The sequence below is a fragment of the Pinus tabuliformis genome, chromosome 4_1 (assembly GCF_031772625.1).
Source record: "Pinus tabuliformis cultivar Carrire ecotype Pingquan chromosome 4_1, CPIR1, whole genome shotgun sequence".
Classification (NCBI taxonomy): Eukaryota; Viridiplantae; Streptophyta; class Pinopsida; order Pinales; family Pinaceae; genus Pinus; species Pinus tabuliformis.
This window is the reverse complement of record NC_142303.1, coordinates 231,197,206-231,221,277: the sequence shown is the minus strand read 5'-3', so window position 1 is coordinate 231,221,277 and position 24,072 is coordinate 231,197,206. Positions and strand designations below refer to the sequence as shown.

General features: G+C 34.6%; 1 protein-coding gene and 1 pseudogene across 1 annotated transcript; both read left to right on the top strand.

Moving 5' to 3' along the window:
- Positions 1–7,797: 7,797 nt before the first annotated feature.
- On the top strand, positions 7,798–11,394 carry LOC149175090 (pectinesterase-like). The gene is made up of 2 exons (XM_089422764.1): positions 7,798–9,002; positions 10,504–11,394. Exons 1-2 carry the CDS (start codon positions 7,883–7,885, stop codon positions 11,196–11,198), a joined length of 1,815 nt encoding a protein of 604 aa, XP_089278890.1. The 5' UTR covers positions 7,798–7,882; the 3' UTR covers positions 11,199–11,394.
- An 8,815-nt stretch (positions 11,395–20,209) lies between these two features.
- On the top strand, positions 20,210–23,383 carry LOC149175089 (pectinesterase pseudogene; annotated as a pseudogene).
- The last annotated feature ends 689 nt before the right edge of the window (positions 23,384–24,072 follow it).

Sequence of the window (24,072 nt, the reverse complement as noted above, 5' to 3'; positions counted from 1 at the left end):
AAAACTTCCTTTCTCAAACCAGAACTTGCTGCAGACTAACAATGTCTGATATTTGATTATTCATGTCCAAAAATATTAGTTCAACAATAAATAATCTTTTGTAAATTTAATGCAAATGATAATAAGTCTAGGGATCTTATGGAGAGTTTCTCCCTCTAAATGAGAAGCCACTTCAGTCATCATCAACATGTCTATCATAATAGTGTCATGCATCAACAAAACTATTAAATATATTAGATTCTTAAACATCCATACATCATAGTCATAACATGTTAGCATCAACTACTTCATCATCACATATGAACATGACATTAAACTTTCATCAAGGGTTAGTGTCAAATAATTAGAACAACTAATGGGAGTATACTTCAAGAATCATGATCACAACATCACTTCTTTATCACATAACTCAATCCATCAAGTAAGGGCATCCAGATTTACTACATTGTAAGTTTTACTAAGTTTATCGAAGCGTAACAAGAAGATCTTGAGGATCAATCTTATTGTTACAATTTTATCATCAAGGTTATCATGGTTATCACAAGCATTATCAATAGAATCAAGTCACCATATATCAAAAATCAACGTTTTTAGGAATCCTTGCTTTGAATTAATAGAATGTAAGATATTTGTTCAATACCAAGTGCACCAACTCATCATATGTACCATGAATCAAACTTTCTTTCATATACATATGATTCATTCATGAAGGTGAAACTCCCATCATACCTTAGGGCTTACCTTGCCATCTAGTATCACAGTTGAAACATAACACTAAAACAATACACCATGCATATCTTGTAGTATACAGATACCTGTGATCCTTGACATTGGAAGTTGGAGCACTTTGTCAACTTGTCATCAAGTGCCTCTTTCCTTTTCTAGCATTAGCTCTTCTCTACCTGCACTAACTTTGTTTTCCTGCACCTTAGATGATCCTCTCGAAGGATCCACTTATCATATCTCATCAGGAGGTTAGAAGTATCCAAATACTCAAATATACATGCAGGAGGTATAAGTAATAATCAAAGAATTAAACCCAAACACGAATAGAATCACAAAGAGATAACATAAATCTAAAAGGTACTTATCTTTAATGAGAGGAGATCAACTCCCTCTTAAACCAACCATCAAGAGACATGATTGTACATTGTCCATATAATAATGTTGTCTTCAATATATTTTAACCAACTTTATCAGAAACCAAGCTTAATTGGAACTATCCCATCTAGTGCTACATCAAACCTCTCATAGGTGTTAGAACATCTTCACACTGATCATGCTAGAGTGCATATCTCAATTCTTTGTCATAATCTAGGGTTTCTTCCAAACCCTAACCTCATAATATCCATCAAACCCTAATAACCAGATTACTTAGGGTTTCCTTCAAACCCTAGAATTCTTTTAGGTCTCCTCCATCTTCTCTTACTTCCATCAATGGTGTTTTCATAGGGGTGATATTCAGTGACTTTTCTTCAACCAAACTCTGAAACCATATTAAATTTTTGTATGGATATATTGTTCTTTGCTTTAGATAATTGCATTTCTTCAATTTCATATTAAATTCACCCCATAACATCATATCATTATTTAGTTTTACAACATTATTCAAGAACATATGCAATTATATAGAAAGAATGACATCATGACAAATGCAGCAGAACATAAAGGAACAATAGAAGAAAAACATTCACACATAGAGACACCAGGACTGGTCGGAGACCAAGGAAAAACCCATTATGGAGAAAACCCTTTCAAATTGTTCTTCTCATTAGATTGTCATTGAATGATTCAACAAAAGAGAATACAATGATCCATATCTTCAACCATAATCCTATCCAGCAAAATCAACTAAACAACATCATGAGATGAATCCAACAACGCTAATAATCAAAACCCTGATTTAGAAGCCTGTAGTTAATTGTCACTGTCTACGGTCAATGATAAAAGTTTCGATCAACTATAGAATTCAAACCCTAGGTCTCAACTGCACAGAGAGAATGTCATGTGTGTGACTCAAACCCTTCAACCGCATGCATACACATGTACACATGCAGTTACAACCAAAATTTCCTTGTAGCATGGTTGCGACTGGGAACCGAAAACCCTAGAACACACATGCGAGCTCCAGAACTTGCAATCTTGGACCTGTATGAACCAATCTCTGTGATTTTCCTCCAACCAGTGTGAGCCAAAACCAAAGAATAGAATAGAATAATGGTTCATGATCATGTCCAAATGAGGTTGAGGTCACTTGTATTTATAGACTTCCAAGAGTGTCCAATTTTCTTTAGGGTCGATATGATCAAATGTGCACATGTGGGATTTAATTGAAAAATACATTTTCCCTTGTCCAAATTGAGCGCTTCAATAGTCAAAATTGGTCCTCTCAAAAAGAGAAATCTCGTCCCATGGTTGCAATTTGTTAGTGATTTACCAAATTACAAAACTAAAGTAAAAGTGTAAATAATAATTAAAAGGTAATTCTATATATATATATATGATGATGATGATGATGGATGGTGGTGGTGGTGGTTAACATCCACTGAGACCAAATTGATCTATCGAACCTATAATTTTCTTAGTTTTTAATTGTCTGGCTCCTCGTCTTTCTTGGCGAGATTGGTGTTGTAGCTTTCTTTTTTTTCTCTACGGTCTTCCAACTTCCTTTATCTTGCATCTCCTTCATCTCTTTTGGTTCTTGAGACATTGGTGTCTTAACTTTGCGATCTATTGTGTTCATCCTTTTGAAGATAGTCGGAGAAGAAGTTTGGTCTAGGAGATCTGCTTTGCTTTTAAATGAAGATTTATTTTGTGCAGTATTCGAATCCTCATAACTATTGATGCTTGAGGTGTTGTCGAGTTCACTTTTTTGTTGTTGGGCGGGGCTTTCCCCCTGCATGTCTTGAGAGTTGTTTCTTTCTTGCCCGATTTCTTGTGATTCGAAGTTTTCTCGAGAGTATTCCTCTTTGATGACAGTGTAGTGTTCTTTTTCTGTTCCTTCCCACCATGTATATCTGTGGTGATTTTTTCTAGCAGAATTTTTCTCGGAGGCTTTTGGGCAATTTTTGGCTAGATGGCTTGTCTCAAAGCAGGATCAACATCTAAAGTGGACACTTTCATAATCGAGTTTCTGATTCCACACATAGTCTTTACTTTTTAGGTGTATTTCAGCTAGGAATCCGGCGCTGAAGTCCATTTCCACACAGATGCGTGCATAGGTGATTCTAACATATTCCTCTATTTTTTGGCACTTGCAATAGCCCTGAGATGGCTGCTACATTTGTACTATGTACGTACGTCCACCAGAAGGATTTGTACGAGGGCGGTAGATGCACCTGAAGAGATCACTTCCCACTTGCCGCCCACTTCCTAGGGGCTCAACCATGGAGAGTGACCCGAGGGTCTTGAGAGCTTCCCACTTCCTCCCCACTTCCTAGGGCTCAACCATGGAGAGTGACCACTAGGGTGTTGAGAGAATTGAACCCGTGACCTCTCAATGAGACTAACCAATTGAGCTAACCATTGATCTAACTTTACAGGTTAATTCACTTAATTTGTAGAATTAGAGTTCCCAATAGATTTTTTAAGATGTTGAATTCATTTATACTTTCAAAAATGTAATTTAAACAAAAAAAATCACAATCCTACTTAAAATTATTGATAATTCTTGTAGAAAAAACCATTTCCTATATACTTAGCATATGAGATAAAGCATATGAGATAGGAATTTTGATTATTTTCATTTCAATAATAAAGCTATATTCTTACTATATCCATGACATATAATACCTTGTGACACGTAAGTTTCACTTCATTGTTTCATATCCATGAAAACGTAATCACTCGTAGAAATACTCGTAGAAATCGGCCAAGCCAAGAGTAGAGATTTTGTGTAAAAAGGAAAACAATGTATATGCCTGCAATCAGGCTAATATTTCTCACTCTCAAAATTGCTTTCCGAGCTAAAGTCCAAATTTTACGTGTACAGCATATTTGGTTGAAAGTGCTATTCATATATTTCTGCATAAATGCCTGCCTTTTTCGCTTTGCTGGAAAGTGAGAGATATCATTATGCTTTTACTTAAATGTACCGTCATTTTCTTCTCCAAAATATTATGGATCATATAATGAAAATGGAATGATCTGTTATGTTTGAATTGAGAGTATTGGTAATGGTGTCAATCATTGCGGAAGTCGTATGAAGTAAATTGCATGTGCTCAATTTTCTCTTATTATGGATCATATAATGAAACTGGGAATGATCTGTCATGTTTGAACTGAGAGTATTGGTAATGGTGGTGATCATTGCAGAAGTTGTATGAAGTAAATTGCATGTGCTGAATTTTCTCTTAAGGGAATTTATGGACGTCCATAAATTGTTATTTAGGTTATATATATTTTTTAAACTTTTTATCAATCCGTCATAAGAAGAAATTAAAACACAAGTCATGATAGTTGTAGAAACTTAGTTGGATGATTCATAGAAAGCTTTATAAATATAAATGCTAGCCCATAAAACAAATGAACTCTTTTTTTTTTTCACTCCGCTTTCCTCCTATCTTTACACTTCACATCAACCTTTTAGCGTTCACAGGATATCTTTACGCTTAAGCATTCACAAGCTATCTTCTATAGTGACAATTAAATGTCAACATTTCACAAATAGTTTTACAACATACTCTATAACCCCTAAAAAAATTCATATCTTCCATCAAGACAATTGAATGTAAACATTTTACAAATAGTTTTACATCATACTTTATAAAAAAAGAAAATCATAACGCTATTAATAAACACAAGATGCTCAATATCCTATCTAATCATAATAGATTATATATATCAGAGAAACTATATGACATCCCATAAAAAACCCTGGCCTTGAACCAAAACCCTAACATAACTGGAATATCTGGTTACAATTTCATACATATTTTTTTCATATATATTGCAACTTCTCTTGTTCTAGTTATTCTAAAACTTTTACTCCAACGTTCATCACGGTTCAATACCAGTCACATCCATCACTGTCAAAGCTATGCTACTCTGCATAGACGAAGCGTTCAAGCCATTGTCCTCTTAATGGAAACTACGACTAACAGCAGGACTGAAAGAAAAAATCTTCGCTATTTAATTTGCAGCGTGCAGCATCTCAACGCGTTCTTTTTTTATTTTCATAATTTGGAAGTTTGGAGCCATGCTTTCGAAGCGGCAACTGTTGTGGAGCCAAATGGACGATAAAACGGCCACAACATTAGAATCCTTTTAATCTGACACTTACATCATATTAGAAACTTGGATAGGTTTACTATATAAAAGTTTGCAAATGAAGAGTGCAGTAGACAGTAAAGTGATGTCAGAGTGTAAAAACATTCAGTGACCAGATTATCAGATCTAAGAACCTTGTTAAAATTTCTAAATGGGATATTTTTTGGTATTAATTATCTTCAGAATTTTTTGTTGATTTGTTTTGAACCATTTAGTATAGTTCATCATTAACCTAAGATATAGAGTCATTACTATAAGATGTAAAATCAGATTATGACAACAGATTAGTTCATCATTAACCTAAGATATAGAGTCATTAGTATAAGATGTAAAATCAGATTATGGCAACAAATTAAATAATGATAGCCATGAAGAGAGTTAATTAATTTTTTTTACAAATGTGGTTTAACAATCAATTTTGACCAGAAAAAATTATGACTAAAAAATTAAATAATATTAGTACTCTATAAAAGTTCAAACATATAAATATTTAGAATTGATTGCCTAAATAAATAATAATATAATATTTGATTAAGTAAATAAAATATATTTTATTTAATTTATTTCAGCTCTGACTAAATGATTAAATATGTTAAACATATAAATATTTAAATTGATTGCTTGATTGCTTAAATAAATAATAATCTAATGTAAAATATATTTTATTTAATTTAAGCTTTTACTTTAAGACTAAATTATTAAATATGTTAAGACCAGATAAATAATTAAATAAATATACAGTTTCGAATGATTAAATCTCTGGTTTTTTATTAAATAAATATTTTAGTTATCAATATAGTTTTTTTGATAAATATCTTTTTGATTAAACATTACAATAAGTCTGTTTAAACTTAATAAATAAATTTATATATAGTTTTGGACAATAAATAAATAAGTATTTAGATTTGAATAACTACACAATTATTATAATTTAAAAGAGGTTACGAAATTAATATTAAAATCTACTCATTCCAAAAAAAAATAATAACAATAATCTAAAAAAATATTAATAATAAAATAAAAATAGATAAATAAATAACTAAATAAATAAAATTAGGAGGAGAAGAGAGTAACCCAACCATTACTAATTTAGTGTTGTACATCACTAAGCAAGGGTTACAAACCTGGAGTTCCCAAACTTATTTATTGAAACTCTAAGTTGGTAAGCTTTTTATATAAACCTTTGCAATGAAAGTGATAATTTTTTTTATATAATTTTTTGCAAAGAAAGTGGTAACTTTTTTGTTTGTAACTCTGTAAATTTAAGAAGGTTTGCACTGAAAACCTGTCCAGCAGAATTTCAATTGGAGGCGTTTACTGAAATAGCTATCGGCCAGTGGATACTGTTAACCAATGGGGATCGTTTATCAGAATAAGTCAAAGACAAAGGTCAGGAACACTATCGCGTAATGAAGCGATGTACGTCATTGATTGCATTGTCCTTGGCCATGGAAAGTCTTATACATGTATGTTGCCCCGGACTGGGCAAAAATTATGCACCTTTTAGGATCTGTAAAGTAATAGGTTTTTTATATATAAGTTTGCAAAGATCTAGTGAAGTGAGCAAGAAGAGTGACAGGTTTTTCTTTTTGGAACTATGTAAATTTACCAAAGTTTCAACTGAAAACTTGAAACTTCACTGTTTGAGGCGGAATTTCTGAAAACGTTGGAATGATCACCTTACAAATAGGTTGGAACTGATATCGCTGCTTCATATTAGCGGTGATTCTAACTTGCCAGTGATAAAACAGTGGGTTCCAACTCGATGATTTTATTATAGAAATGTACTTGAAAAGAAGTAGGAGAAATTTTCAAATATCGTTGAGCCTAAGTCAAAGGTTGATGATTTGCCATTTTGTTTTCCAGCTTTAGAAGCTTCATCATTATAACCTACATTTAATTATAATAGATTCATAATTATTAGCCACATTTGTTCATAATGGATTCATTATAAGCTTGGGGACCAATGTTAGGCCATGTCAATCGAAAGTCTATAACCATTTTGCATAAAATGTCCACGTTAAGCAATTTTAGAGATGCACTACTCATTATAACAACTACCATCTTTTGGCAAATGGTTAAGCAATAAAATAATGATATCTATATGATTATATTGAAAATTATGAAAACATTATGTTTAATGATATATCACGGCATATTTAAATTTATATACCTCTGTATTAATGAAATTTTATATTTTGTCTGAAAAACGAAAAATGAATTGAGTGATACTAAATTAATTGAGTAATATCACTAAAATTTGATGAAATTTATTTTAGAATTTACCATATGTATACATAATTTCATGGTACTAGTAAATTTTCCAATAAAAGAAATTCCCTGAGGTAGATGATGCTCATCATTTAAAACTATAGAATATTGAAAAATAGCTCTCTTGGCATGAAAGCATCCCCACTGCATTTTGAGCCTCCTAAAGATGTAACGCCACTGCGATGGTGGAGTCCACTGTTGGTCATATATATCAAGCTGCTCTGGCATCAAAGAAACCTTAAGCGTTTACCCATTGCAGTCTTCATCGGGGATTGGATTGGAACAATTCTAGTCCTCATATTGCTTAGTTGGGTTGACAGTAAAAGCTCTGCATCGCTTCAAAATGAATAGTATGAGTGTAAACTATTCCAGCTTCAATGATGGATCGGAAGAATCCACCATGAGACCTGCAAGCTGGAAATCCCGTAAGAGAATCTTCGCCGTTGCCTTGGCATCCACATTGCTCGTTACTTCTGCTATTTGTTTAACAGTTGGGTTTACCGGTAGTTTGAATAAAGAGAAGAATGAAGATCCAGAAATCGATCACATACGTTGGAAATCGACGGCCAAGGTAGTCCAGCACTCCTGCAGCAGCACACTCTATCCGGAAATATGCGCATCCAGCGTTTCAGGCCCTGCAGGATTATTTGAATGGCGCAGGTCGATGGAGGTTGTAAAGGCCTTCGTCAATTTGAGCATAGATGCCGTCGAGAAGGTAACTGCCGCTGCCCGCAGCATGTCTCGGCCCATTCTCGACCATAGACAACGCGGTGCCCTGCAAGATTGTTTCGAGTTATTCGACGAAACGCTGGATCAATTGTACGGCACGCTCTTCTATTTGCAGAAAGCGACCTTCATGTCAATTCCACGGCGTGCGAGTGATCTCGAGACATATCTGAGCGCCGCCATCACGAATCAGTACACGTGTCTTGATAGTCTTTCGCGTGGCAATGGAAATCTCAAGCAGAACTTGGTGGTCGAGCTGAGGAATATCTCGCACCTGATCAGCAATTCTCTGGCTATGGTCAAGAATATTTCGGCCGAGGCTCCAAGACTGGCCAAGCGGCGACGGACTGTTCCGAATCACAATCGCCGTTTGCTATCGTATCAATCTGACGCCCATTTCATGCCGCCCATGGACTCCGACAATTTTCCGTCTTGGATGTCGGCCGGAGACCGAAGGCTTCTGGAAACTTCTAGAGCCGCGGTGAAACCGAACTCCGTGGTTGCCAAGGACGGGAGTGGAAATTACAGAACCATTACAGAGGCCGTTAATGCGGCTCCGGAGAAGAGCAATACGAGATACGTAATTTATATAAAAGCAGGAGTTTATGCAGAGAATGTGGAACTGCGGAAGAAGAAGACGAATGTCATGTTCATTGGAGATGGCATGGATAGGACAGTGGTTACAGGAAACCGAAACGTGAAAGATAACTTCACTACTTTTCGTTCTGCAACTGTTGGTAAGTCCTCTGATTTTTGGTCTCGCTGGTCTAATATTCACATAAATTTAACGTAGGGCAGCAAGTAATAATTCCCAATATTGATTTCCAAGCCGTTTTAATCTTGTTTTTAACCAAATCTCAGGAAAATAGACAGATTAATTTTTAATGTTTTTTTGGTTGTTATTATGTTATTTTTTGAATAAACATTACAAAATGGTGTTTTATACGATAAATCTCATGAACATAGTAACTGGTTGTTGTTCTACCGCCAAAGGCCTTGAAAATAATCACATTAATTTTTAATGTTTTTTTTGGTTAATTTGTTATAAAATCATTTTGATATATAATGGATCTCATGAATAGAGAAACTGGTTATTTTATTTGGCTGTTGTGTTTTATGATTTGATAATTGTTCATTTGGTTGTTTTGTTTTATGAGTTGACCATTGTTGGGATGGAAAAGTGATGAACGTGGTTGGGAGTAATTGGTTCCTCTCTTTGGTTGATTTGTTTGATAATTTTTTATCATTATTAATAATTTAAACGAATGATGATAGGAGTAACCTGATAAATAGATAATAAAAAATTTGTGTGTAATAATTGAATGTTATATTTTATCTATTTTTAATAATTATAATTTATATTAAATTTAAAAATTTTATTTATTTATTTAATAAAAAATAGTAATTGAAAATTTTATATTAAATTTAGAAAATATTACTTATTATTTATTCTATATAACCATATTTAAAGCCAATTATATTATATAATTTTGTAAATGGTTTAATTATTATAAATGTGGAAATATTTTTATTTTTATTTTGTTATTTATAAATTAATTGATTTTTTATTGATAATATTTTTTTAATTTTGTTGCATTAATTTATGTTTAAAAATCATAAGGGCAGATGGTCTTGCCAGTTCCTTTTGGCGGGCTGAGTCCCCAAGTATGTATTTTTTTGGTACAATTTTTTATAATAGAATAATTTCGAACTTAAAAAAAAAATATTGTCTAAGAAATTGTCATTCAAAGCATTTAATCAATGATAAACATGAGGATTACACTTATTTTGATCATTATAAGAATTCTCAAAATCCAATTAATTATTAAATTTCAAGATCAATGATAAACATGAGGATTACACTTATTTTGATCATTATAAGAATTCTCAAAATCCAATTAATTATTAAATATTGAAATTTAATATAGATCAATTAGTCATTATAAATATATTATATATTGTGCTAAAAAGTTCAGAAATCTTATAATGTCATGTATTGTTATGTTATTGTTTAATTATGCCATCTATCAAATTATATAAGAAAAAAATAAAATAAAATTAATTAATTAATAAACATTTTGACTCAAGTACATTACACAAAACTAAAAAAAATTATTATTATTAATAATTAAATCAGTTAATTTAGGATTTGCGAAGTGTGAAGAAAGATTAAATATTTTTCAAGATAATTCCTATTTGAAAACGTGTGAATAACGCAATTGGTATGCACTATTGCAGCTGTGACTGGACAAGGCTTTATCGCACGCGACATGACCATCCAGAACACGGCGGGACCAGCGAAACACCAGGCGGTGGCCCTGCGTGTGGGATCAGACTTCTCCGCCTTCTATCGGTGCAATTTCAAGGGATACCAGGACACCCTTTACGTACATTCTCTTCGACAGTTCTACAGAGAATGCAACATCTACGGCACCGTAGATTTCATCTTTGGCAACGCGGTCGTGGTTCTGCAGAATTGCAATCTCCTGGGCCGGAGACCCCTCCAGAATCAGATGATAGTTTACACCGCTCAGGGCAGGCAGGACCCCAATCAGAATACGGGGATTTCTATTCAGAACTGTAATGTGGCCGCGGCCGCGGACCTCATTCCAGTGAAGAACTCCTTCGAGGTATACCTCGGGAGGCCGTGGAAAAAGTACTCTCGCACTGTGTTCATGCAATCGTTTCTTGGCGACTTGATTCAGCCAGCGGGTTGGCTCGAATGGAATGGAACCTTCGCACTGAGTACCCTCTATTATGGGGAATACATGAACCGCGGCCCTGGCGCAAACACTACAGGCCGGGTCAAATGGCCGGGATATAGAGTGATTAAGAGCTACAGCGAGGCTGTACAATTCACAGTGTCAAGATTCATTGGAGGAGATTCATGGTTACCTTCTACCGGAGTTCCATATGTTTCAGGTTATACTTGACTTGATCAATCCTCAATCTGTTTCTGCCAACACGAAATTTAAGGCAAAATAGTTTCGGGTGCCAAAGGAATTTTATGTTTGTCACAGTACGTAGTTGTCATAAAATCTAACGACTTACCATGCAATTGTCAAGTGAAGTAGATCGCAACGGAGCTCGTTTGCAAAACAACACTTGATTATTATAATTTTAAAATATTTTTAAATGAAAGTATAAGGTTTAGAATATTTTTACTTTTATGATATTATTGGTAGATCTTGCTCTTTGCAATAAAGAAACAATTGATGACCTACAACTTTGCGTGTGGTGTGATGTTTCCGGTCAGTAATGATATGTCTAGACACACAATCACAACCATATGACGAGATTTTAAAGAATTTCATGTCATCTATTTGGATTGAAATTAGTAAATTCGGAATGATCGATTATAAATCAATACTCAAAATTTGAAAAGAGAAAAAACTAATTTTTATTTTATTATCCAAAATATAATTATATTTTAAAATTATTAATCTAAAGTAAAATAATCATAAACGTATATTATAAATTATTTATACAAAATCATTTTTTTTTTTAACTTTTTATTATTTTATTTAAAAGTAATGAGGGTCTCTGACATGTAATTTGTTAAGTCACTTTTAATATATGAAGTTATTCATTCAATTTCTAGTCTAAAGTGATATATAATACATATATTGAAGATGTAGTCTTACCAAACTTTAAAAAAATAACCAAATAAAAATATTTAATTATTATAAACTAAAACTAAGCGATTATTATTTTTAAAAATAATTTATTTCATATTTGTCTTTGATAAAAAGACATTTAAAAACGGAGTTGTCTTTAGTGACTTTTTGGACTTTCCGGAATCCAGTGGAAAACTTTGAGGTGAAATCTGAATTTGTGTTATTTAAATTGGTCTTTTGACTATATATATGGATTGAACACCAAAGAAACCGTTAGGTAACTTCGATTGTGCAAGTTAACCATCAAACTTGTAATTTCAATAAATTCCTGCCAAAATTTAGAGAAATTAGACTAAAAAGACCCATTGGAAAAGCTTGTGCAGGTTAACCATCAAACTTGTAATTTCAATAAATTCCAAATTTAGAGAAATTAGACTAAAAATACCCATTGGAAAAGCTTCTAAAAAATTGCCCTGGCTTAAAAACGATAACATTATGAAAAGCAAAGTCTTTCCGTAGAAATCATATAAGAGAAATTTTTGGCCAACAGGTTTGGAACCAAGATTTCTCTTATGTGATTTCTACCTAAAGACTTTGCTTAATTTATTATGAATCACAAAAACTTGAATACAAAAATTATGAAAATGTATCACAATTTATTTTCAACCTAACAATAAAATTCAGTGACAATTAAAAAAAATTAAAAGTCCCTGTAAATTGGATTTAGAAAATTGAAATTTCCATAGGCGTAATGATTTTTTCATTTACAAATAACGAAATTTCCAGATCTTAATTCACGAAGCATGGACTTTATAATTCGTACTAAGTAGTTTGACGTATCTTGTAATTTATTGAGTTTAGTCAATAGAGAAGAAAATAATTTATAAACCAATTATATGAATAAAATATTTAATAGAAATATTTAAGGATAAATTTGTGTTTGAGAGGTGTATTATAATGGAGATAGATATGTAATTACTTTAGGGTGGATATATATATATTTTTAAATAAAAATATTGAATTTATAAATAAAAAATAATATTAATAATAATAACAATATATTTAAGGATTAATTTTAATGAAAAACATTATTAATATAAAATGTTTAGTTTTTTATTTGTATCACATAGATTTGAAATGTTGTATATATATATACGGAAAAAGATATTTCACTTTAAATGATAATAAAATATCTCAATGTGCATATTAATTAACATAATTTTATATATATTTAGATGGGGTGATAGAGAGCAAACAAGTGAAGGTGTGTATGGCCACCTCTCCACCAAGTATAAAAGAGGATTAATGTGGCACAACCCATCCCCTTAACGAGAAATCATGGTCTCATTGGTATGAGCCACTCATGCTTGCACATTACACCATGAATTAAGTGATTATAATAATAGGCATATTTTAATCTTGAAAAGAATGACAATAAATACAAAGAGAAATTTCATTAGTGGAGATTTATAGGCCCCGTCTTTGAAGTTATTACCATGTTGGTTCATCATGTGAACTAGTCATCACGTGCAGTGGAGGAAACTTTGTCATCTACGACAGTGATTCTACATGAGATGAGGAGTAAATTCTAGTTTAGGTATCGATACAGTTTGGAAATGAAGGCCACTCATGGCCTCTAGCTCCTCCTCTTACTATTGATTGCAAGAAGGTGGGAAGCTATTGTTTGAATCTTGTCACATGACTTTCGCAATGGTGTTATTCAATTGTTTCCATCTAGAGTAAGATTTCCCCCAAATTTTCTATTGGATTTCCATCTCGCTCACTTCCTTCTTCATTGGTATAATACACCCCTTCTTTTCCTTTGTCATTCTCCGTTGCTCTATAACACCTTCTCCTCTCCTTTGGTCCCTATACTAGCCATTGGCCACCGATTTAGTTGAGGCTAATCCTTAAGACATGTTGCTTCCCTTCTTACCAAACCTCTATCTTGTAGCACATTTTTTCTTCATCTCTCCCTTTTTTGGTCATGATATTCAATTCTTTACTACTAGTTATACCACACCACTCCTAGTCTTTGATTTTGGCTATACCACACCTTTCTAGTCTTTGATCTCAATGATTTTTTGCAGTCCACAATGCCTTGGTAGTGAGCCATAAGCCAACAAGTTGCAACATATTACAAACTCATGGGGAATTCAAGGCCCCAGAAGCAGGTAAATTCCTCGGTAGGGCTATTTCATGTCCACGCACTTATACAAATTTAAAACAAAATAGGCAATGTTGAGAAAGAGATTGCGAGGAAGCATAATTTCCTATCACACGTGGAATTCGCAAGTTAAATAGTCGACTAGGTTATGGCAGTTGGACACACATGAGTCAAATTCAACTAGTATATGTACACCATAGACATACACTAGCACTTGAAAATGCTTCTAGGACAACTCTGTTGGGTTGTGTTATATTCTTTCCACAACTAGCCCACTTGCGGGGGGGTTACATGGGGGGCGATAGCCCCCCCTACATGGAGTTCGGGGAAGCGCCCCAAGAAAAAAAACTAGACCCTATATTAGGTGGGCAAACTTACCTATGGTTTTCTGCATGGATTTCACACATGGTTTTTGGGCACGATGGTTTCGGTCCATGGTATTTTATAGATCCGGTCAAGGGAACTACAGTTATGTTCTAATCCAGGGTTAATGGATTGGGGTTTATGGATGCTTCGGCATGTATATATGTATTGTAACATCGAAAGGAACATAATGAAAAATCAATCTGGTAGTTCCGGCTTTGGGATCCAGGGGAAAATCTCTATGTATATATGTTTTATGTATTATGCTCTCGCCATTGTTTATTTTTTATTTTTAGAATTTGAATGTAGGTAATTTCTGTATAAGGTTAAAACCTACATTTGGTATCAGAGTTGTTTTGGCTTCAAGGGGATGCGTTTGTTGCTGAGAGTTTTTTTCTCAGGACTATGGTAGACCCTATTCAATGGGAGATCTACGGGATCAATTCTTGTGGTGAAATAAGATGGCGAGCATTGGAAACATAGAGAACGAGAAATTTAATGGTCAGAGTTTTGAGTTGTGGAAATTCAAGATGGAGGATCTGCTAGTTGATAAAGATCAGTGAATCACGGTAGATCTGGGTACTAAACCAACAACAATGTTAGTTGAAGACTAGGCGAAGATGGATTAGAAGGCAAAGAGCACAATTCGATTGTGTGTCTCAAATTCATTATTGATGAATGTATCAGGGGATGCTTCAGTGAAGGATTTTTGGGACAAGTTAGGGACTTTGTACCAATCTAAGTCTCTGGTGAATAAACTGTTCCTACGAAAAAAGTTGTATAACTTGAGGATGAAAGATGGAGACTCAGTGACAGAGCATCTAAATGCATTTAATGTTGTGTTAAGCCAGTTATTATCTGTTGATATTAAAATTTCAGATGAATATAAGTGCATCAGTTTGTTGTGTTCTCTACCAGATTCGTGGGATAGTCTGGTTGTTGCAATAGGCAGCAATGCAACTTCCTTGCAGTTTGATGAAATAGTCTCATCCTTGTTTTCGGAGGATATGAGACGGAAATATATGGAGGGCCACAATGGTGATGCCTTTTCTGTACAAGGATGGTCCCCAAAAAAAAAAGAAAGGTCCTTGAGTGGGAGATCTAAATCTAGAGGGAGATATAAATCTCCAATAAAACCTGTAAAGATGTGCTAGAAATGCAGAAAGGAAGGGCACTACAAAAGGGACTGTAAATCTAAATCTTGTGAGAAAGGAAATGGATGTGATAATGCTCCTTCTACAGTGGTGAAAACCACCTCAAATGAAGGTGGGGATGTGTACTGGGATTCTTATTCAAGTACACATGTAGATCATGAGGCATGGTTGACTGACGCAGGTTCATCCTTTCACTTCACTCCCCATAAAGAGTGGTTTTGTGAGTATGAGAAATATGATGGTGGTGATGTCTTCTTAGGGGATGACAGGAACACTAGAATCATTGGTCGCGGAAAAGTTAAGTTGAAGTTGCAAGATGGAAGGATTAGAACACTTTTGGGTGTTCTACATATTCTTGATTTTTGTAAGCAAGTTGGATGATGCAGTTGTAAAAACAGTGTTCGAGAAAGATACCTGCAAGATGGTTCAGGGAGCACTAGTATTGATGCTGGGAGTTCGGATTGGAACTTTGTACAAGCTTCGAGATAGCATTGTTATTGATGGGTGCAATAGTTCTGTGGTTCCTAAAAGTGGAGCAGAAAATCTAGTGGTCTCTCGAGAAAATACCATGCTATGGCATCAAAGGCTTGGACATATTCGAGAGAAGGGCCTTCAAATACTTCATCATAATGGTATGGTAGAAGGTATGTCTAATTGCCCTCTAGATTTTGATTTATGTGAAAATTGTGTATATGGGAAGCAGAATTGAGTGAGTTTCCCCTCTGGTGGTAAGAGGGTGAAACAAATATTAGAGCTTGTGCAAAATGATGTGTTTGGACCTGTGTCGGTTCCATCACTGGGAAAGTATGTGTATAAATGACTTCTCAAGAAATACATGAATATATTTCCTTAGGAAGAAATCTGAAGTGTTTGACAGGTTTAAAGAATTTAAGGCTCTGGTGGAAAACTAGACAGAGAAGAAGATAAAAGGTGTTGAAGGCAGATAACAGTGGAGAGTTTTGCAAGAAGGAATTTGAAGAGTTATGTAAGAAGTGTGGTATAACACGCCAGAAGACTACTCCATACACACCTGAGCAAAATGGAGTTGTAGAAGGAATGAATAAGATGTTGATGGAAAGGGCAAGAAGCATGCTCAGTGGTGTTGGGTTAGGACATGAATTCTGGGCAGAGGCGATGGAGACTGCATGTTACCTGATCAATATATCACTTTCATCAGCATTGGAGGATAAGACTCCACAAGAGTATGGACTGGTAAGAAATCTTCTCTTTCACATCTGAGGGTATTTGGATGTGATGTATATATACATGTTCCAAAGGAGAAAAGAACAAAGTTGGATAGTAAATTTGAAAAGTGCATCTTTATTAGGTATAAGGATGGTTTAAAAGGTTATAAGCTTTGGAACCCAAAAACAAGGAAGGTTATGTATAGTCGAGGTGTGGTGTTTAGAGAGGTGAAAAATGTTATTAAACATGAATTCCTACCAAAGGAACCTGAGAAGATAGAGTTTGAGCTAAAGCAGGAAGAATTAGACTCTACAGTAGAAGAGGGATCAGAAGATGAAGAGCCACAAACTCCGGCTGTGAGAAGATCAAATCAAGAAAGAAGGTAGTGAGAAAGGTATAGTCCATCTTCTTTCTGTTCAAATTTTTCTTTATCTATTACTAATGATGATCCCAGAACTGTGAGGGAAGCAGTAGATTCGGAGGATGGCAAACTTTGGAAAGAGGCCATGGTTAATGAAATGACATCTTTACACAAAAATGAGGCTCAGGATCTGGTGGAGTTATCGACTAGAAGGAAATCCATTGGTAACAAATGGGTGTTTAAGAAGAAGATGAATGCAGAAGGAAAGGTGGAGAAATACAAAGCTCAGTTGGTAGAAAAAGATTATTCCCAGGTGCCAGGAATTGATTTTGGTGATATTTTTTCTCCTGTTGCCAAGGTAGCTTCTATTAGATTACTTTTATATGTTGTTGCTCCTTTTTATTTTGAGGTAGAATGGATGGATGTGAAGACAACATTGCTTCACGGGGATTTGGAAAAAGAGATTTGCATGAAGCAACCTAAAGGCTTTGCGGTGAAGGGTAAGAAAGAACTGGTATGCAAGTTAAAAAAGTCTTTGTATGGGTTAAAACAGTCACCAAGGATGTGGTATCAGAAATTTGATACATTTATACGGGAACTTAGTTTCACCATAAGTAAAGCATATCACTGTGTGTATTTTAATTAATTATTGACCATGTTATTTATCTGGTCTTGTGTGTGGATGATATGTTGCTGGTTGGAAACGACAAAGAAATTATCCAAGATTTGAAGACCCAATTTTCCAAATTCGACATGAAATATCTTCGTGCTACAAAATATATTTTGGGCATGGAAATTAAACGATATCGGGCAAAGAGGAAGCTCTAGTTAAACTAGAGGAAGTATGCCGAGACAATATTGCAGAGGTTTAATATGTAGGATAGTAAACCAGTGAAGGTTCTTATGCCTGTAGGTGTAAATTTATCTTGTGAACAGTATCCCAAGACAAAAGAAGAGGAAGAGGACATGTCCCGTATTCCGTATGTAAGTGCAGTCGGTAGCCTAATGTATGCAATGGTCTGTACTAGACCAGACATTGCACATTCAGTGGGAGTATTGAGCAGGTTTATGTCAGAACCTAGGAAGGAGCATCGGACAACAATGAAGCAGGTTTTCAGATATTTACATGGCACTAGTGATTATGGTTTATGCTACAAAGGAATACCATGATTGAATAGAGTTTTGGACATTCGTGGCTTTGTTGATGCAGACTAGGCTAGAGATCTGGATCAGAGAGGATCTACAAGTGGGTATGTGTTTAACCTATTTGGAGGTGCAGTCAGTTGGATGAGTAAGAGACAACCTGTAGTGGCACTTTCAACTACAGAGGTAGAATACATGGCAGCCACTCACGCAAGCAAAGAAGCAGTTTGGTTGTAGAGATTGTGTTGAAGTATGGGGTTAGTTCAACGAGCTATAAGGATAGACTGTGATACACAAAGTGCATTTTTCTTGGCAAAGAACCATGCTTATCATTCAAAGGCAAAGCACATTGATGTTTAATATCACTTTGTGATTAGGTGCTCAAAATTAGGCTCAAAAAATAAAAGTGTCAGAATCTTGATAGAATTAGCTTCAAATCGAAGAGCTCGTCATTCTGAATCCAAAAATGTGAACGACACTCAAATCTGAGCTCATATGCAGAAGTTAGAGAAAGTCAAATTTTAGGTTTGACTTAGACACATGGTACGATTGGATGATGTGGTAAAGCCCTTCAGCGAATGAGGGGGTGCCAAGTGGCAGGCCGACATTGGCCCTCGCATATTGCAAATCACAAACGCAGGTGGGTCGGCGTTAAAAATTGGCACCATAACAACTAAGGCGCGATGCGATAAGGTAGGCGAGAAGGCATTCAAGAATCAGCCACAGGCGTGATGCGATGGATCGCAATCACAGATCAGCGAAGGGAAGGCATTATGTAAAATAGGCCCCAGCGTACCCAGGTTGTGATGCGATAAACACAATCACAACTCGCAGGAAAGCAAAGACCCGCATTAGGTTATCCACCGATTGCGAAATGTGAAAGGATCCCGAATGCAATGCGAATTTAGGTCACAGTTAATACTCCCATCAAGTCTACCACAACGCAATCGCACATTGCCTGCCGTGTTCACAAGACCATAAGACCGCCGGTTTTTTACGCCGATTGCGATTTGCGATAAGACAGTCGACCAACAGATTATGGCTCGCCGCACGACAAAAGATTTGCCTAGCTAGCATGTTTTTGGGGCTAATTTGTAGGATCATGCCGAAAATGGGGCAATTTGTGGAGCAAATAATGGGAAAACAAGGGGAAGTCATAAATTCTTCAGTTTTTCACCAAATTGGATGCAAAAAGAGGCGAGATAGCCATTTTTGGACATTTTGAACTAATTGGAGCAGGTTTCAGAAGCATTTGAGCATTGCAAACACAATATTTTATATTTTTGAGCATAATAGAGAGGCCCAAGCCATTGGATGCTGGACCAAGGAGGCGTAGCCCAAGAAGGGTGAACTCTTTATCATGTTCTTGTTGTAATGTGTTTTTTATGATGTTCTGTACATGTTTATGCTACTATTTAGTTTCCAATTTATGTTAAATTGCTTATAAAATTAACATTAAAACTCTTCATTTCACTTGCAAAAAATTTATGAATCCTTAAGCACATTCAAAATATTTTGTTTATAATCTGAGGAAAATCTTAACACTGCAAACTAATATTCTAAATCAAATCAATTTGGTATCAAAGCACTAAGTTTGCTTTATGAAAGAAGGATTTAATTGTTTGCAAGTTTATGTCATGCTTATAAGGTTAAAACTCAAAAGAGGTGAAGGAAAGTTGGTTGGAAGCCTTGAAGTTGGGTCAAGGGGAAGGAGAGAAAGGTTGCCACAATCTCCAATACCAATTCAGCCTCAAGTTGCAGTTGAGACTTCAGAGATCATGTCTCATAAAGGAGAACCTATAAACATGACAGAAGATGAGAAGACCTTCAGAAATACTTCCTTTGATATGACATAGATGGTGAAGGTCCTCTATGAAAAGAGGAATATCAGGTTGCAAGGAGAAAGTTCCAAACCTCCTAATGGAGAAAGCTCTTCAAGGGTAGGTAATGGAAAATGAGGTAATGGGAATAGAGACAAACCTCCACCCTCTCCACCATCTTCTTCATATTCTTCATCTTTTTCTTCACAAGCATCTTCACCCTCTTCCGCTAACACAACCCTTACTCATACTCATCATCATTCTTCAAAAGGAATTGGTAAATCACCTTTTTAAAACTTGATGTTAAATTCAAGTTGCCCATGTATAATAGTGAAGTGAATGCAAAGAAGCTTGATAATTGGATTCGTCAATTGGAGGCCTATTGGAAGCGTTCACTGAAATAGCTATCAGCTAGTTTGATATTGTTAGCCATTGGGGATTAGTTATCAAAATAAGTCAAAGACAAAGGTCAGAAACACTATCATGTAATGAAGCGATGTCAATGGACATCTCAAGCAGGACTTGGTGGTCAAGCTGAGGAATATCTCACATCTGATCAGCCATTCTCTAGCTATAGTCAAGAATATTTCGGCTGAGGCCTCAAGACTGGCCAAGCGGCGACGGACTGTTCCAAATCACAATCGCCATTTGCTATCATATCAATCTGACGCCCAGTTCATGCCGCTCATGTACTCTGACAATTTTCCGTCTTGGATGTCGGCCGGAGACCGAAGGCTTCTGGAAACTTCTAGAGCCACGGTGAAACCGAACTCCGTGGTTGCCAAGGACGAGAGTGGAAATTACAGAACCATTACAGAGGTCGTTAATTTTATGTGGCTTCAGAGAAGAGAAATACGAGATACGTAATTTATATAAAAGCAGGAGTTTATGCAGAGAATGTGGAAGAAGAAGACGAATGTCATGTTCATTGGAGATGGCATGGATAGGACAGTGGTTACAGGAAATCGAAACGTGAAAGATAACTTCACTACTTTTCGTTCTGCAACTGTTGGTAAGTCCTGTGATTTTTGGCCTCTCTCATCCAATATTCACCCAAATTTATCGTATGGCAGCAAGAAATAATGGCCAATATTTAGTAGATTTAAGAAAATAGGAATGAAACACACTTTCTAACTTATAGTGATGAGGAATTTGGTGTTTGAAATTGATTTGCAAGCAATTTCAATATTGTTTTTTTTTTTACCAAATCTCATAAAAATAGACACATTAATTTTTAATGTTCTTTTTTGTTGTTGTTGTAGTTATTATGTTATTTTTTTGAGTAAATATTACAAAATGGTATTTTATATACTAAATCCCATGAACATAGTAACTGGTTGTTGTTCTACCCCAAAAGGCCATGAAAATAATCACATTAATTTTTAATGTTTTTTTGGTTAATTTGTTACAAAATTATTTTAGCTCGCTAAGTTCCCAAGGATGTATTTTTTTTTTTTTTTTGGTACATTTTCTATAATAGAAGGATTTAACTTTAAAAAAAAAAATAGTGTCTAAGAAATCATCATTCAAAGTATTTAACCAATGATAAACATAAGGATTACACTTATTTTGATCATTATACCAATTCTCAAAATCCAATTAATTATTGAATATTGAAATTTAATATAGATCAATTAGTCATTATAAATATATTGTGCTAAAAAGTTCAGAAATCTTATAATGTCATGTATTGTTATGTTATTTTTTAGTTATGTTATCTATCAAATTACATAAGAATAAAAATAAAATAAAATAATAAAAAACATTTTGACTCAATTACATTACATAAAACTAAAACTAAAAATAAAATTATTAATTATTAATAATTAAATCAATAAATTTAGAATTTACCAAGTGTGAAGAAAGATAATACCTCTGTAGATTTAAAATCAATTAAAATGGGTAAATAATATAAATCAATTAATTATTATATATGTAAAGATAATCATGTTTTTATTTTTTGTGTTAAGGTGCAGGTCTTTTGCAGTTAACCTTGGAAAAGGATAGTGTCAAAATACAATACTTCCCCAAATTTATCTAAACAGTGAATAAATATATAGATAACACAAATCAAATTATAATTAAATATATAGATAACATAGATCAAGTTATATATATATATATATATATATTCTGGATCAACGTATTATTATAAATAGGTGTAGTCTGACTTATAAACTGAATGATATTTTGAAATTCAGTTATTTATTGGATTGCCCATAGGGAATTTAGGGTGTTGAATATATTTATATATTCAAAATTACACTTTAAATAACCAAAAAAGACATTTTTTTGCAATTATTTTACCGAATTCTTCCCTATATATATGAAAGTTAAACTAAACCTTATAAATATAGAGATTGTCCCGTTTTTATTTTTATTTGGAGGTTAGCTCCAATTAATATTGGAAAAAATAGAGTACAAAACAATACTTTTCCCAAAAATGATCTTTAAAAATATTTGTATTATAAATCGATTTATTTAAGAGTTTCCTGAAACAGCAAGTCAGAAATAAATGTGGCCCCAAATCCTAGCATAGTGGAGGCGATAGCTTTCAAAATAATTCCTATTTGAACAACGTATGAATAACGCAGTTGGTATGCACTATTGCAGCTGTGACTGGAAAAGGCTTTATCGCACGCGACATGACCATCCAGAACACGGCGGGACCGGCGAAACACCAGGCGGTGGCCCTGCGTGTGGGATCAGACTTCTCCGCCTTCTATCGGTGCAATTTCAAGGGATACCAGGACACCCTTTACGTACATTCTCTTCGACAGTTCTACAGAGAATGCAACATCTACGGCACCGTAGATTTCATCTTTGGCAACGCGGTCGTGGTTCTGCAGAATTGCAATCTCCTGGGCCGGAGACCCCTCCAGAATCAGATGATAATTTACACCGCTCAGGGCAGGCAGGACCCCAATCAGAATACGGGGATTTCTATTCAGAACTGTAATGTGGCCGCGGCCGCGGACCTCATTCCAGTGAAGAAATCCTTCAAGGTATACCTCGGGAGGCCGTGGAAAAAGTACTCTCGCACTGTGTTCATGCAATCGTTTCTCGGCGACTTGATTCAGCCAGCGGGGTGGCTCGAATGGAATGGAACCTTCGCACTGAGTACCCTCTATTATGGGGAATACATGAACCGCGGCCCTGGCGCAAACACTGCAGACCGGGTCAAATGGCCGGGATATAGAGTGATTAAGAGCTCCAGCGAGGCTGTACAATTCACAGTGTCAAGATTCATTGGAGGAGATTCATGGTTACCTTCTACCGGAGTCCCATATGTTTCAGGTTATACTTGACTTGATCAATTCTCAATCTGTCTCTGCCAACACGAAATTTAAGGGCAAAATAGTTTCGGGTGCCAAAGAAATTTTATGTTTGTCACAGTACGTAGTTGTCATAAAATCTACCAACTTACCATGCAATTGTAAGTGAAGTGGATCGCAACGGAGCTCGTTTGCAAAACAACACTTATTATTATAATTTTAAAATATTTTTAAATGAAAGTAAAAGGTTTAGAATATTTTTATTTTTGTCATATTGTTGGTAGATCTTGCTCTTTGCAATAAAGAAACAAATGATGACCTACAACTTTGCGTCTGGTGTGGTGTTTGCGGTCAGTAATGATGTCTGCACACACAATCACAACGATATGATAAGATATTAAAGAATTTCATGTCATTTATTTTGATTGAAATTAGTACTCGGAATGATCGATTATAAATCGATACTCAAATTTTGAAAAGAGGAAAAACTAATTTTTATTTTATTATCCAAAATATAATTATATTTTAAATTATCAATCTAAAATAAAATAATTATAAACCTAAATTATAAATTATCTATACAAAATCAATATTATATATATAAATCTTAATTTTTAAACTTTTTATTATTTTATTTAAAAGTAATCACTGTCTTTCACATGTGATTTGTTAAGGCATTTCTAATAAATGAAGTTATTTGTTCAATTTTTAGGTTAAAGTGA